General features: G+C 38.9%; 1 protein-coding gene across 4 annotated transcripts; it reads left to right on the top strand.

Annotated features, from left to right (window-relative positions):
- The first annotated feature begins 2,266 nt into the window (after positions 1-2,266).
- bin2b (bridging integrator 2b) lies at positions 2,267-14,154 on the top strand. Of its 4 annotated transcripts, none has more exons than XM_042407702.1 (13): positions 2,267-2,392; positions 2,694-2,879; positions 4,945-5,025; positions 5,836-5,890; positions 6,348-6,442; positions 7,962-8,057; positions 8,252-8,359; positions 8,470-8,555; positions 9,332-9,407; positions 9,579-9,661; positions 10,912-11,587; positions 13,077-13,169; positions 13,666-14,154. In XM_042407702.1, the coding sequence occupies exons 2-13, from the start codon at positions 2,787-2,789 to the stop codon at positions 13,777-13,779; spliced, it is 1,656 nt and encodes a 551-aa protein (XP_042263636.1). In that variant the 5' UTR covers positions 2,267-2,392; positions 2,694-2,786; the 3' UTR covers positions 13,780-14,154. The 4 variants fall into 4 exon arrangements, with proteins under 4 accessions (XP_042263636.1, XP_042263634.1, XP_042263633.1 ...); XM_042407700.1 differs by lacking the exon at positions 2,267-2,392 and adding an exon at positions 2,399-2,564 and having other exon boundaries at positions 13,669-14,154; XM_042407699.1 differs by lacking the exon at positions 2,267-2,392 and adding an exon at positions 2,400-2,564.
- Positions 14,155-15,469: the final 1,315 nt, after the last annotated feature.

Below are 15,469 nucleotides of genomic sequence, written 5' to 3'. Positions count from 1 at the left end.
CCCACCTACAAAAACGTCACAGAGTCGCCTATTTACATGCCGTAAAAGCAGAAGAACTATTATTACCCAGAATATTCTCATGAAAATTAAAGTATTTTCGAATTAAACGCGTGTTTCACATAAAATGTAAAGACCCTATACTAATTGGGGCTATGATAAGAGAAGCGAGGGGGCCTACAGGCGCGTCTGGAAGACAGCTAACTTAAGAAAGATGTGAAACGAAGAATAACATGGATGTATTAAGGTTTAATATTGTAAATAAAGAATGTAAAGTCGATTGTGGATAGTGTGGTAGCCCTGGGCACTTCAGAGTTATCCGCTACGTGTCTGCGTGTTGGTCGTTGAATGATTAGAGCACATAGTCTGGTGTCGAGCCCCATCTGCTGGTGAAAGTATGACAAGTAACAGGTGCACTAAGCAGACAGGGTTAACAGCCTGTGGGCCTACTGTGATCGAGACATATAGCTGATAAGTACTGATACATTACATGAGGACCCAGACCACTAAGTTATCATCTGAATGAGCTTTAACGATGGGAAAAGTTTTGAATCATAATGACTTTGCAATATTTTAGCCTCAAATCAATGAGTCAGTGTATTGTTGCACAATATTTTCTGTTCATAGTGTCACTTTAAATAGTCTAATGAGTTGTTTAGTAAAAGGGTTTCCTCAGGGATTTAATAATACACTTGCATAAATGTGGGGAACTCAACAAGAGGATAGTCAAAATCAAAGCAGCAGGCTGAGATATTCTGACGTAATTGTCTCTTACAGGGGTCAAGCACTGAAAACACTGAATCCTACACTTCCCATAATGCAACATACTGCATCTTTTGTTTGACCTTCCCTGCCGTGTACAATGCTCATGTCTGTCAAAGTCTACGCATCCATTCTGTTACACAGACTTTCTCTTTGAAATCTGAAGTTTCAGACATGAACTGAGATGACCCTGATGACATGATCAGGATTATTTTTCAGACTTTAGAAAGCTCCCGTCAGAGCCACACAGCCTGAATAGTACTCTTTGTGACAAGTAAACTGATACATGTGTAAAATTAATTGAGTGTCCCTTTAAGAGATCTCAGTGACATTTGATCTAATATTTTTCTCTCGGCTCTGTTTGTTCTTTAAATAATTAAAGTCTGGAAAATAAACAGATAAAGACACACACACCTAGACACCTGTGAGTTATTGTACTGTATTGTACAGTAATAATGCAGGGCCATAGCCAGGAGTTTAGAAGTACTGAGGTCATGAGTTCAAATCCACTGAAGTGCCACCCCCACCCCCCTGGGAAAATTGTGAATGACCACCAAAAGTTTCAGTATATTTTTTTATAATTGAAATTTCTTTACATTACATTTTCCATTAAATCATTTTGCTTCAACTGTTCAGTCAGAAATATTAAATTCAACCCTGTAATAATAATAGTATATATGTCCTCTTTAAAACTCCCAAATTCCCAGAAACAGTATGGAGGAGATGACATCAGTGTCCTTAAAGGGAGCTATGGCCCTGATTAACCCTTTCATGCATAGTGGTCACTACAGTGGACAGCTATTCAAAAGCCGTTTTCTTAGATGTGCATGGGTTTTGATGGTATAGTTGCACATCAGCCACTACAGTGGACTCTAGTGTGTCATCCCATGTTTAAAAAAAAATGAAGTTAAAATATTTTTTTTCATGCCTAAAGGGGAATAAAAACACTTAGGAGAAAAATCCTGACTGAGGTTATCATAATTCATGCATGAAAGGGTTAATGCCACTGACATCAATAGATAGACGTATATAAGAATACACTTTTTCAATTAACTTTTAAAAAAATGTATTTATTTTAACATATCTACATTCTTCTTGCACCAAAATAATGAGCGACTTCTCCCACTCCTATTTGCATTAACAAATAGCCTAAATGCAAATATATATAGCTATATTGGAGTGGGACATACGTGTTAGTCATATTAATATAAACAAACATGTTAGTCATAGGCCTATTGTGAGGAGCAGATGTGTCAACCGAGGCCAACTCAGCAAACAGCGTAACTCAGCTCACCAACCAGCTGATGAGGCTATGTGATAATAGTATTGGTGGTAAAAAAAATAAATAAATAAAAAAAATCGTACCCTACAGATATGAACAACACGAATAGGCTGCTATTGAGGAAGTATGTATTTCATCATGTAGATAATTTTCAGCAGAAAGAAAGGCAATGGCGGTTAAACACACCCCTGTGCAGTCCCCTAACTTTTGAATCCAAAATCCCCCAGGAGTTTTAGAGGCACATTTGAAAGCAGCATTTCAGCCACCGCCGCTAATCCACGGCTCACCTTTTACGTCACTGAGTCAGACACGCATCATCAGAGAAACGCAATCTACACACATAGTTTTCAGGTGAGTGTTGTTAGGTGACTTCCACCTTCGCAGGGTGGCAGATGGGAGCGGGGTGCAGTTTTGCAACAGTGTAGGCTACACGATGTTTGCACGACAGATGAGTACACGTTCCCGAGAACTCCTCTAACAAGTCTGAACAAGAGTAGACCTGCTGATGGTGATGATGATGGTGGTGATGATGATGTGAAGGGCTGTATTCCCCGCTGGGTTGAACACTGCTTGTTTAAGTGTTTGTGGGTGTGTGGGTCCCTGTGTCTTACTATCTGTATTGTTGCTCCACCTCCATCGCCTTGAATTGAAGTTACAGTTCAGCCCCGGTGAGGCAGTTTCTCAAGAGGAAGCGGACGGGCGGCGGATTGCGCTCAGTGAGGAGACGATACACAGAAAATTGACGATGGCAGAGAATAAAGTGGGCCCGAACATCCAGGCCGGAGCCGGATTCTTCGCCAAACGGGTCCAGAAGTCCTTGAATCGAGCTCAGGAGAAGGTGAGCAGGGAAACCAAGTTTATAAAGTTACATTGGGTCCATCTAACTTCTTAACTGTTCACTAGAGGCATTGTTATCAGTTTGGTAAGCAATAAGACAGATAATTCTAGCTGGCTTTGTCAACCAGCTTTAAATCCTTTGGTGATATTGACTCATTACTAGTCCAGCTGTAATGGCAACCAGTCTCTTCCTCAGAACTACTTCAGTAACGTTTTCTTTGGAACACCACACATGTCAGAAGGGAGTGTAGCTTGTATTATTACATGTGGCTTCCATGTAGAGACAAGCAACGTCATAAAGAGTGTGTCAGAGGAAAATTAGTGTAAGTTTTTTATCTTAATATTTACCTTAGTTGAAATTGGCACGTGAGAGCATGCACAAGCATGGCTGTCTTTCTAAGGAAATATGTTGTAATCACTACTGCCTTCCCATTCTGCCTCATTTATATAACAGTACCGTTATATAGATCTCTACCAAGTTCTAACTCATGATGAAATGCTGCCATTGAGGTGAGGGGATAAAATTTAACATACATATAACATATGATACTGGCCATAAGAGAAAGGGCAAATGTTCTACACAGGCTGTTCAATGTTTAAGAATTTAAGCCAAAGGTCTGTTTTATGTTTTTAATTGTCCACATTTGAATGATTGCCCTTTGGCTGTATTCCTGATTGCATTAATAAAACAATATCTTGGACTTTCCCTGTTGCAGCACTCATGGTGTTGTTCAGTTCTGCACAGCTGTGTACGGACACACCAGCTACCACTTCCTGACTGTGCACTTCCTCTCACTTGCTGAGCCTTTCTATCTCAGTTTGTGGTGGACTTGTTTGATTTTGCTGTCTCACCTCTAAAACAGCACCTACAATGTCTATCTGGAGTTTGTATACTCTGAAGCTGCAAGACCAAAGGCTATTTTGGTGATTCAGGGATCTTTTTAAAAGCATGGAAAATGAGAGGATATAATAATAATGAGAGTCTTTGTTGCAGATTTAAAGTTAAAGGTCGTGTGCTATGTGTCATTCAGTCTTTCAAACAGCTGCATGCAACAGACTGTGAAGGACATTGTAATGGTTAATCACTTGTATTCAGTTTAGGTGAGGCATGGGAGTGTGGTACATGGTGCATTAGTCTGTTATGATTAAGGGTGCTAGACTGATAAGTCACCTGGTCCAATATATGCTGATGCATCCTGTCATTAGCTGATTGCAGATATATCAGTATTTGCGAAAGTAATAAGAAGTTGCAGTACAGAAATGCCAGAGATATGTTTGAGGTAATTTAGAAACAGTGTTTGTCCACCAGAGAGCACTGACAAGTTTATTTTATGTGCTTTTTAATACAAAATGTGGTCACAATTCTTTAAAAGTTAATTTAAAGGGTCCCAAAACTATTTGTTCATGTAAAAAAAAAAAATTTAAAAAAAATTCAGAGGCTGTATCATTATCAAATTTTTTAAAACTTTAGAGCATTGCTATCGGTATCAGCCTCAAAAATCCAGTATTGGTCAGACTATAATCATTAAAGGGGAACTCCACTAATTTTTCATATCAGTGTTTCCAGGTGTTGAGGAGTAGCACTACTGCATATGTGAAAAAAGTAGTCTAAATCCTTTTGTGCCTCCAGAGGGAGCTGTGTGAAATCTGATAAATTGCCTCAAGTGATGTCACTTGAGTCAGAGTCAGTTGGGGCTGAAGGCTACAAGTTTGAATATGAAAAAAATCAGAAAGGTTACCAGACCTCTGTAGCCCGCTCCTCATCTCTACTTGAGGTTAGCGGCTTGAGGCTACGTTAGTCGCTACCAGCATAACGCACTTTATCTGTACAGTTGAGTGAATCGAGTCAAGTTGCATTCTAGGTAATGTAGGCGCCAGGTTTTGACAAACAAGAAGAATGCATGGAATAAAAAAAAAAAAAAAAATCTTTGGTTCTGCTGCATCAATTTTGATCGTGAGTCCAACAGTGTTATAGGAGTGCAATGCTAAATTGATGGAGTACTCTTTTAATGCTAGAAACCTATGATCTAATAAACTCTTACTCTTTCTATGTTGTCCTGTCTCAGGTCCTTCAGAAACTGGGCAAAACCATGGAGACCAAGGACGAACAGTTTGAGCAATGTTCCCAGAGCCTCAACAAACAACAGGTACACCAACACATTACTTTTTTAACATGAGAATGTCTCTCTACCCCTTTGCTATGCAAGACTCTGCAAAGTCTTTGCTTTAATCCACTTTTATAGTTAAATAACTGATTTTATCGCCCTCACCAAGGATCTAAAGATCTCTAGTTAAATGTAGCACTAAGTCTAAAAAAGGACAGTATTGTGTTTTGGCTGTGATGGCACTGAGACACCAACCCACAAGTTCAGACAAGCAGCTTGGCCTTGAAAACAGGAAATAGTTGAAATACGATGCAATTATCTCTAAGTGTCTTATCTATTCTACAGACATACTGATAACCCTTGATACTAAAAGAAATGACATATCCATTTTAAAGGGCTTTTCACATGTTTATGAACGTATAACTTGACCCAGTCTTGGTCTTTGGAAGGATTCTAGTTGCTCAATGCTCTCCCTGTGTTAAGTTCAGCAACTGCAATACATATCGGAGGGAAACTGACAGAGGAGCAACAGGAAGGAAGCTGACGCGCTGCTTTCACTTCACCACTACCATCACCACATCAAATGTAGTGATTGCTGTTCAATTTCAACTCCACATTGTGGTCAGATTGTATAATTTTGTTGTTTATTTGCAGCTTGGAAATAGATGCAGAAAAAGGATATATTGCAAACAAAATGCATGTGCAGTCCAAAAGAAGCACACATTGATTTCATCATCTTGAGGAAATGATGAAGCACAAATGGCTCAGATCACACCACACACTCACTGTCACTGAATTTAACTTCTTGGTATTTGACTTATTTTCTGCCCTGTATTTTCCTTATGCACACAGATGGATGGAGGCAGGTTGCTTAAAGATGTCAAAGCCTACTATGCAGCAGTGAAAGGTAGGTTTGGAAAGCATATACAGACACACAACGCAGTGTTAGCAGAATGCCACTCATTGCCCAGGAGAGTTCGTGAATAATAGGGAAGTGACTTTCCTCTATTCTTGGATCCTGTGTCAACTTTTGCAATACTGTCTGCGTTGCCATGTTGTACAAGAACAAATAAAATCCTACAGTGAAAACAGCAGACGCAGCATCGTGTATATGATTCATGTGCGAGGAACCGTTGCTTTTCTAGTGTTGTCAGCTGTTGCTCCTGCATTGTGAGCTCCAGTCAGGAAGCCAGTGTTGTTCTGACCTTCTCGTTGTGGGTGTAGCAACAGAGCCGCAAACCTTAAAAACAATACCACTGCAGTGCTGTATGCTGCTGATTCTAGATGATAAGTTGATCTTTCAGGGGTTATGATTACATTACATTTTTTCTTGTCCTCCTACAATTTCCTGTTCCTTTCCACAGCCGTGCACGAGACATCCAAGCGGCTGTCCCAGACATTGCGAGACATCTACGAACCAGACTGGAACGGAATGGAAGACCTTGCTGTCATTATAGAAGTATGTTCATGATGTGTTGTTTGCTTGAACAGATACCTGAGGGTTGGACCCCCAAAGCCAGATCAGTCGATAAAATCTAGTTCATTGTGGTTAGTCAGGCTTATTGTCAGGAAATTTGGGAAGCTTGATCCAAGTTACTACGGAACCTTCTGTTTCCAGAGTAGAGTGGTCCACATTTTGCTCTCATTAGGTACATACAAAGTTAAAACAGTATTAATCAGTTGTGTTTTGGCCGCTTGGGGATGAAACTCCACAACAAATGGTACATCACAAGCAAGTCTGACATATAATGGCCTTTTAAAGTTGATATGGTTAACATGCTAGCAAAAAGTTGCCCATTTACACATCCAGCAGACACGGAGCAACGTTAACATTTATCTGGAGTCACTGTCATTCACTTCATGCACTGTCACTTTCAGCTCTGGGTTGGTCTGCTCCTTCATACTTCACTATTTTCACCAGCTACTTACTGACTGTCTGCTATTTGATGGTAGGCGGGTTGTGTACAGTGGGTTAATCATAGTTTTTATGCTGAACCTAACAACTGCCTGCTGCTGCTGGAAATTTGGCTGAAGACAGAACTTAGACTGAAACTAAACAGTAAAGTTGTGGCCTGTAAAACCAAAAACAATGAGCTGAAAGAAGCTAAAGTGGTTTGTAGAGCTGAGGGAAACTGCAGAGTTGGGTAATAATTCAATGTGGGTTTGTCACTGTGAGCAACCTCTTTCACATTACACGTAGTCATTTTAACATTGTTCAAATAACACTATAGATCAGTGCAGCTTTAGATACAAAAAAGTCACATTATCACATTATACTGGAGACAGATTGTTTTCATTGTCATTGATTTCATTGTCTACAAAATTTCATCACTATATTATTATTTAGCTCAAGCTTGCCAAATTGCAAAAAAAAGATGTTGTGGGAGCTTGTTTTTGTATTTATTAGCTCACTTGGGGGGTTATTATTATTATTATTATTATTATGCACATCCCAGCAAACAGTTCAAAGCAAACACACAGATCCTACCCAGATGTTCCAGATTAAATGGTACAATACTGTCATATATTTGAAGTTTGACAAATTTGTGAGAAATATGTTAGACATTCCTCTTTTTCAAAATATCAATTTGTTTTGACCTAATGTCCTCCCTTTGATAATACTTAAACTGAATTACAGTTTAAGCATAATTTAACAGCTTATTAGGTTACAGCAAGGACAAGTAAAACATGGAATAAAAGAGAATGACATGTTTTTGAATAAAAACAAAATTAGACAAATAATAAATTGTCATAAAATATTAATATTTCTAACTGGCTTTCTTATTATGAACAGTATTTCCTCCATTACACTAGTGTTGATGAAAATAGTGGTTGAGGTACTCATTTAAGTTGCCTTCAAAAACAGGATCAAAAAAGCAGGATCATAACCCATCTCCTTCATAGGTCAGTTGCTGTATATTGTTAGTTTAAGTCTGTCAAGCTTTTTATAATGATGTGATACAAACTGTGTCTCTCAGAGTGAAGACTTACTGTGGAACGACTATGAAGAGAAAATGAGTGACCAGATTGTCCGCACCATGGAGAACTATACAAGCCAGTTCCCTGAGGTCAAGGTAAGCTGATGCTTTTTAATTAGAATCAGTTCCTGCACGCAAATACTACAATGGCTTTTTGGGTCTCTCAGACACCACCAGTCTGATTTTTGATGGCACATGAAAGGATGATCCATCCTCTTAATGATTGGAACTGCCTGCATGAATGGTGGCAGGACATATGCTTAATGAAAAAAATGTCATCTGTTTCTCAGGAACGAGTATCTAAACGCGGTCGTAAGCTGGTGGACTACGATTCAGCACGTCACCACCTGGAGGCACTACAGAGTGCTAAGAAAAAAGATGAAGCCAAAATAACTAAGGTAGCATAGTATTACAGAGCACAGAGAGTGGTAGAGCACAGCTGATAAGAAAGTGGTTCATCTGTAAGTTTTTTTAAAACTAACTTCTGCTTTCAAATGCTGTGTAACAGGCAGAGGAAGAGTTCAACAAAGCCCAGAATGTCTTTGAAGAAATAAATAACGAGCTGAGAGAGGAGCTGCCTGTCCTTTATCAAAGGTATGGTTGACCATAGCAAATGAACGCAGTCTTAGATAAAACTTAGAGGAATCTTTCAGTGGAATTTGGGATAATGAGAGGATGAAAGGTGAAATATCTTTTTGTATAGATAAAAGGTGAGAAGTTGAGTGGAAATGCTGGAAATTTGAAGAGACACTTGAAAAGCCAAACCTCAGATCTGTGTCGACTGATGGGGAGACTGTTATGCTCCTCAAATTAATACATGAAACAAACAGATTCCATATTTCCATCATATTTTCCACATCATTTTTTGATTGTTTGAGGTCTGACGGGCACTCTTTCAGTTATGTCATCTCATTGTGCCCTGTTTCTCTGCAATGAGTCAATGATAGTCGACTTGAGTATTAAAGCCACCAACTGTTTACCTTTTATGAGCCCATCTCCTAATATTTGCATAACAGTAGTGGATGGAAACGTGCATTAATTTGTATTTTCTTTTGCCAATTTTCTGAAAATTTGGTTCAAATTTGTGCTACATTTGGATGGCGTTCACTTGCCAAATAAGACTGAATCTGTGAACACACAGACACACACTCTTTGGTATGAAATGTCATATTTAGTTTCTGAGACGTGTTTGCATACAACTTTTCTGTTATGTCATCTTGGTTGAATATCTGCTTCAGGAGATCTTAAATGTCATTTTAAGTAAGAACTGATCTGATCATAGAGAGCTAAAAAAAAACAGAGTACTTGACTTGTAACTTATTCAAGAAGGTCGTGTGGATGAACTGAAAGAGTTTTTTTTGTCTCTGTAGCCGGATAGGCTGCTATGTGACGGTGTTCCAAAACATATCAAACCTGAGAGATGTCTTCTATAAGGAAATGAGCGTGGTAAGATACGACACAGATCCTTTCATGTGCTCACTCTCATACTAGTAATGTGAAGTATTTATTGGTGTAAAAAATGCCAAGAAAACTCTTAGAACTGGATCTTTAAATGAGATGTAAGACATGGTATTTGTGTTGTGAGGTAGTGTGTTTATGTTGCACTTTGAATTGCAGCTGAACCATGAGCTGTACAATGTGATGAAGAAACTGGAGACTCAACACTCAGGGAAAGCTTTCATCATCAAGGGTCTGAACAGGTATGGCTCCATGTTGCACATGTTTTCTCATCTGTGGTTATGGTGCTCCCAACAGGGAATACCTTGTCTAGTTTAGGTAATATTTGTACTTAAGCCTATAACATACACAAGTTCTTCTTTTAACCCTCCTATTGTGCTTGGGTCAAATTTGAACCGTTTTCAAGTTTAGATGTGTGAAAGTGTGAAACTTTAATTTTTTTCTGATCAAAACAAGGCTTCATTACATTCTCTACAATGGCCTACTGAATACAATAAAACACATTTTGATCCTTTTTCTTTATTTTTTCAATGCCTATATTTAAAAAAAAAAAAAAAAAGTTACATCTGTTGTGTTATGGGTCAAATTTGACCCGGTAGTAATTATGGGTTGTTTATGCAGGTAAATACATATTAAATGTTGACAAACCACCATGAATAACAAAAATAATAGTAGGTTTCATGCAAAGAAAGCGTCTTGACTTGAATTCAATTATAGAGTGACATGCAGCCCCCCCCCCCCAAACACACTTACACTTACACCCCACAAACACACTTACACTTACACCCACTTACATACACATTTCCTGTTCCACCATCTGTGTAGCAGTATATAGGCTGTGGTTTTCTCACACTATATTTCTGATGTCTCACCACACACCTGGCACAGCGCACACACACCCCCACACCCACACACCATGCCGGGGATGACACTTGTGTGCTTGACCAAAATAAAGTGTTGTCTTTGGAAATTAGACTTTTCTCCTTTTTTCATTGGCAAGTATATGTGGTCAATTTTGACCCGTAACACAACCAATGTAACAATAATTGCTTATTTTAATGTATAAGAAAATATAAACAAGTTATTGTGGGAATTATTTTGTTTATCAGATCCTCTCATGGTCTTATAATATAGCTGCCTGTTCTGTTCACCATAAGCAATAAATTAGAAAAATTGTGCCTATTTTAAACTAAAAATGATTTGTACATTGTAAGCTAAATGTGGCCTAAGGTACATAAATATCAAAGTGTGTGTGTATATATATATATATATATATATATATATATATATATATATACACACACACACACACACACAAGTTATGGATGAATAATATGTCACTTAGCAGATCAAACACGCTTGTTAATGAATTCAAACTTGGGTTAAATTTGACCCGCAAACACTAAGGGTGAAAACCCTTTTCAAACACAATAGAAGGGTTAAGGTTACTTTGTGAGTCCAAAATTAACTACTGTACTTCAACTTCTCACAGCGCAACAAGCAAGTCAAAGAAGAGAAAGTCCCTTGTCATCTCCAATCCCATCCCCTGTAATACAGCTTTCCCAGCTGACCACGTCTCCATCCATTCCTCCACTGAAAATGGAAAAGACAATGTGCCCTCTTCTCCTGGTCAAAGAACACAGAGCATCTCTGAAGAAACCAGTTCACCAGAAGAAAGTGGTGTCTCATCCAAAGATGTGAACTCTTCAGACTCCGATCTCAGCTCCAGCGGGATCAACACACCCAAGAGGCAGTCGGTGTGTGACAATGAGAACAGTGACAGCACAGTGAGTGAAAATCCAGAGGAGGCAGTGGCGGCGGCGGCGGCAGCTGATGCAGAGCTCGCTACAAACCAGTCAGATGACTCTGGTGTGGGCGTCCCAAAGCCGGAGGCTGCAAGTCAGGAAGTGTTCGGTCCCCCTGATTCTGCAGATAGCGAAGCCCCTCAAAGTCCTGAGCAGGACAACATGAGTGATCCTCCATCAGAGGATGCCAAGCCCAAAACTGGACCAGTTCCCGCCCCTCGCCTATCCTTCCGCTCCACAGATGAAGGCCCTCTCCTCCCTGCTGAGGAGCAGGAGGAGACAGAAGCAGCATCTGGCAACCAGGAGACAGCAGAGTCAGGAGAGGACTCCGATTCCCAGAATCCACCTGGCTTTCTATACAAGGTACACAACTATGCTTTAGGAAATTGTTTAACATTTTGAGAAATATGTTTATTATAGTTTGCTAAGCATTCATAGAGGGGGTATGGATGTTCAGTTCTGCTAGGTACCAGCATATGAGGGGTTGAAAGAGAATGAGTGTTCCGATAAACTAGCAAAAAGAGCATTGTAAAAGTAATAACAGTACCAGTTTTGGAATAGGAGAAGGAAAAGCAGTGATTAAGAAGAAAGGAACAGAGATATGGTAGAAAAGGTAGGAGGAAGACCAGAAAGGAAAGGGGTATCACAAAATACAAAAGTCGGTCATAACAAAGAACTATAAAGAAAGGAACAGAAAGGAAGAAATCATAACAAGGCTCAGATTGGATCACAGGAGGATTAAATGGCACTTTGGTTGTACAGTGAAAAGTGTGGGAACTGTGGAGGTAAAGAAAACACTGAACATATTATATTGCATTGTACCTTGTATGAAGCAGAAAGAGAAAGGTTACATGCTAAAGCCTGAGAGGCGGGATGGGAGTGAGATCTGATGGGGATACTGGAAAAGCCGGATTAACTTGGCTTGTGTCCTCCTGCTTCTAGTTTATGATAAGCTAGGAAAAACACGTTACCGTTCCTGCTCCCTGACACACAAACATGAGATTGATATTGACTTTTTCATCTCGCCCTCTAAAAGACAGCAAGTGTATTTCCCAAAATGTTTCATTATTCCTTCAAAGTGAGACTATGTAACTTTTGATGAACAGTGACCACTAATGATGATATGATACAGAATGATGGTAAATGCTAAAACATAGCATAACAGTAGGACAAGTAGAGAACACAGTCATAAAATCAACAATCTGACCTAGTACTGTCAGTTACACACAAATATCTAGTTAAGTTTGATAACGTGAGCTAAAATTAGCCACCAGAAGCCACTTGTCATACCAGACCAAGTAAGGCTATAACAACAAAACCCCCGAGTGTATTTAATTGAGAGAGTGTATTTTACTGCTTTTGAATTCAACTTTTCATTTATTTCTTCATTCAAAAGTGACTTAGACTAGCATGGGTTTGAGTTAATTTGTATAGCCCTCTTTCATATGCAGTTCAAATTATTTACAGGATAATATTAACTTTAAATTGACTGAAGGATATATGCTTGTATATTTTAATGTTTTATCTTATATGGAATTCAGTTCTCCTAAAGATTTATATTGCAGTAGAGTGAAAAATTTGCTCAAGTAGCATTTACAACACAGTGTAGTACATAGTCTGTTAAAATGTTAAATGTAGTCCACAGACCATTCTGAAGTGTTTTCAATGAAACTACATTCTAATGAAGAAATAGTCACCATGAAAACTGTGGACAGTGTGCTCTGTGTTTTTTTGTTTGTTTTTTTGAAAAAAAAAGTTTAGTTAATATTTTGTTTGAACCAAGCCTTTTAAATAGTGTGAAATATCATCCCTAGTATTAGTTGATATTGATGTGATCTATGTTTAACACCAGGGGGTGGCGCTAGAGTCCCATGCAGCATCTGAAGACGGCCTGCTCCAGTTTGAACAGGGAGACATCATCCTGGTGCTTGCTGACACTCATGAGGTTTGTGTGTGTACTTGTATATCTTTCTTCCTGTGACACTTGAGATAGAAGAATACATCTTTCCCGTAAAGTCTGCTCTCTTTTTCACTTCTCTACGCCCCAAATAAGTTGTTTAGGCCAGTATATTATGGGAATGTTTTTTCTGTGTGATTAATTTCTGTGTATTTTGTATCTTGGGGATATACTTTCCATCTCATTTCTGCTTTCATTTTTTTTTGTTGAGTAATTAATTTCTAGTTTTTCCTGTGGATAGCCAGCCAAATAGATGTCCCACTGTGATATTTCCACTGCAAATAAATTGTCTCGACAGCAGGAAATGTTTCAAATGTCAAAATCAAAATATCACCGCTAAACATCAGATTTCAGTGTCGGTGTCCTAGAACGCAGGAAATCACAACAAAAGAAAATTGTGATACTCGTTCACAAAATATCTGATCTGAGGGTGGATTTACTTCCTTAAGATCTTACATGTGTTTTTAATGTTTGTGTCTCGCAGCAGGAAGGCATGGTGAAGGGAATCAGGGAGGAGAGCTGGAACCAGCACAGGGATCTAGAAAATCACTCTGGGATCTTCTCGGAAAAACTCATCCAGCCTGTTGAGGCAGAGTGAGGCAATCGTCACTCCTCAGTCTGTAATACTTTCTTCTTCCATCGACCAATTTGTGACTCACACATACACACACACACACACACCCACCCACGCATAGAGGGAGTGAACCCATATGTTTTGGGTGCAGAAGCTGTACAAACAGATGAGCAAAAGTCCCACGTGGTTATTCACATGCTATGATGTTGCAACTTGTGGAACAAAAGTGATGGAGCTTTAGAACATTTTGTGAGATATGTTTGGCTTACATTTTTACAGTATTTTGATCTTAATGCATATCCAAAGTCTTTCTTGAAACACTGTGAAACAAAAAAATCTTTTTATATTGACGCTGTTATCTTATGTAAAATTTCCTAATAAAGTCTGAGTGAAAGATAAGATGATGTTCTGGTATGAAATCCTGGCATGCGCTTGTGTTTGGAGGATGGTTACTTGCATACACATACTAGATAAAAATGTAGTTAAAAGTTAACAGTTAGAGGAATAGTTCAACATTTTGGGAAATACACCAAGTGACTTTATTGCTGAGAGTTAGATGAGAAGATTGATACCACTCATGTTTGTCTGTTAAATATGAAGCTGTAGCCAGTTAGCTTATAAAGACTGGAAACAAGGGAAACAGCCTGGCTTTGTCCAAAGGTAACAAAATCCATCTACCAGCACCTCTAAAGCTCACTTAAGATGTTACAGCTTGTTTGTTTAATTGGTACAAAAACCAAAACAAGAGTAAAAGATGACAAGTTGTTCTTTTACTGGGAGTTGTGGCTGGACTATTTCTTAGCTGAGCATATTGACCTCCTGGAGTCCAGCCATTTCCCCTCGTTTCCTGTTTTTATGCTAAGCTAAGCTAATTGGCTGCTAGCTGTAACTTCATATTTAATAGACAAACATGAATGTAATCCTCTCATCTAACTCTCAGCAGGAACGTGAATAATCACATTTCCCCACCTATCTATTTTTAAGAGAAAATCTTGCCTAGCATCAACAAAACTGATGTTATACTTTGGCATGCAGAGTTCAAGGCTCTTTTTTACTCAAATTTCATAACAAAGGTCCTAATCTTGCCACTTGTTCAGGGAATGTCCAATGTAGAACACAAAATTGGATTTGCATATTGTAAATAAAGGAAATTGTTTCTGCAAGCTGGTAGATAAACAGCCTGAGCTTGAGAAACAACTACAGTGATTCAACAGAATGGAATGTGAAAATATTGTCAAGACCTGGAAGTTGAGATACGTGGATTGATTGACTGTGAGAAGTTTATGGAAGAGAGGTCTATCCTGTATAATAAACCTACTCAGCCACCGGGGCTCACTTCCCTTAGTATGGCATTTCTATTGTGTGGAAATGAGAAACTAAAGTGTATTGGAGTTTGTGCATATCATCAGGATATACACAGACATAGACAGATATACACAGCTTGTTAAGGAGGCAACACCATAAGTGGGAGTTATAAAAGGATACAAGTAACTTCATCAACAAGGTGGTCCTGTAACATGGGTGTTTCATGGATTTTCAGACAGATTTGCTGGTTGGGTTTAGGCTTGGGTTTGGTGTGGTTATGTTAGGGTCAAACAGCTGCGTCTGTCAGTGTGCCCCCCCCCCCCCCCCCTCCAGCGCCATCATTTAGCTGCATGTACCCTAAATACTTACACAAGGCAGTATCACACATTTAGTTTGAAAAATAAGACTA

The sequence above is a fragment of the Thunnus maccoyii genome, chromosome 3 (assembly GCF_910596095.1).
Source record: "Thunnus maccoyii chromosome 3, fThuMac1.1, whole genome shotgun sequence".
Taxonomy (NCBI): Eukaryota; Metazoa; Chordata; class Actinopteri; order Scombriformes; family Scombridae; genus Thunnus; species Thunnus maccoyii.
Note: the sequence above shows the minus strand (reverse complement) of the source record. Positions and strands in the feature narration are given on the sequence as shown.

Excerpts from the sequence above, each read along its gene's own strand:
- bin2b (XM_042407699.1), top strand. Across the intron at positions 2,880-4,944 it reads TGAATCGAGCTCAGGAGAAG|GTCCTTCAGAAACTGGGCAA; the intron begins GTGAGCAGGGAA and ends GTCCTGTCTCAG. Across the intron at positions 8,360-8,469 it reads ATGAAGCCAAAATAACTAAG|GCAGAGGAAGAGTTCAACAA; the intron begins GTAGCATAGTAT and ends GCTGTGTAACAG.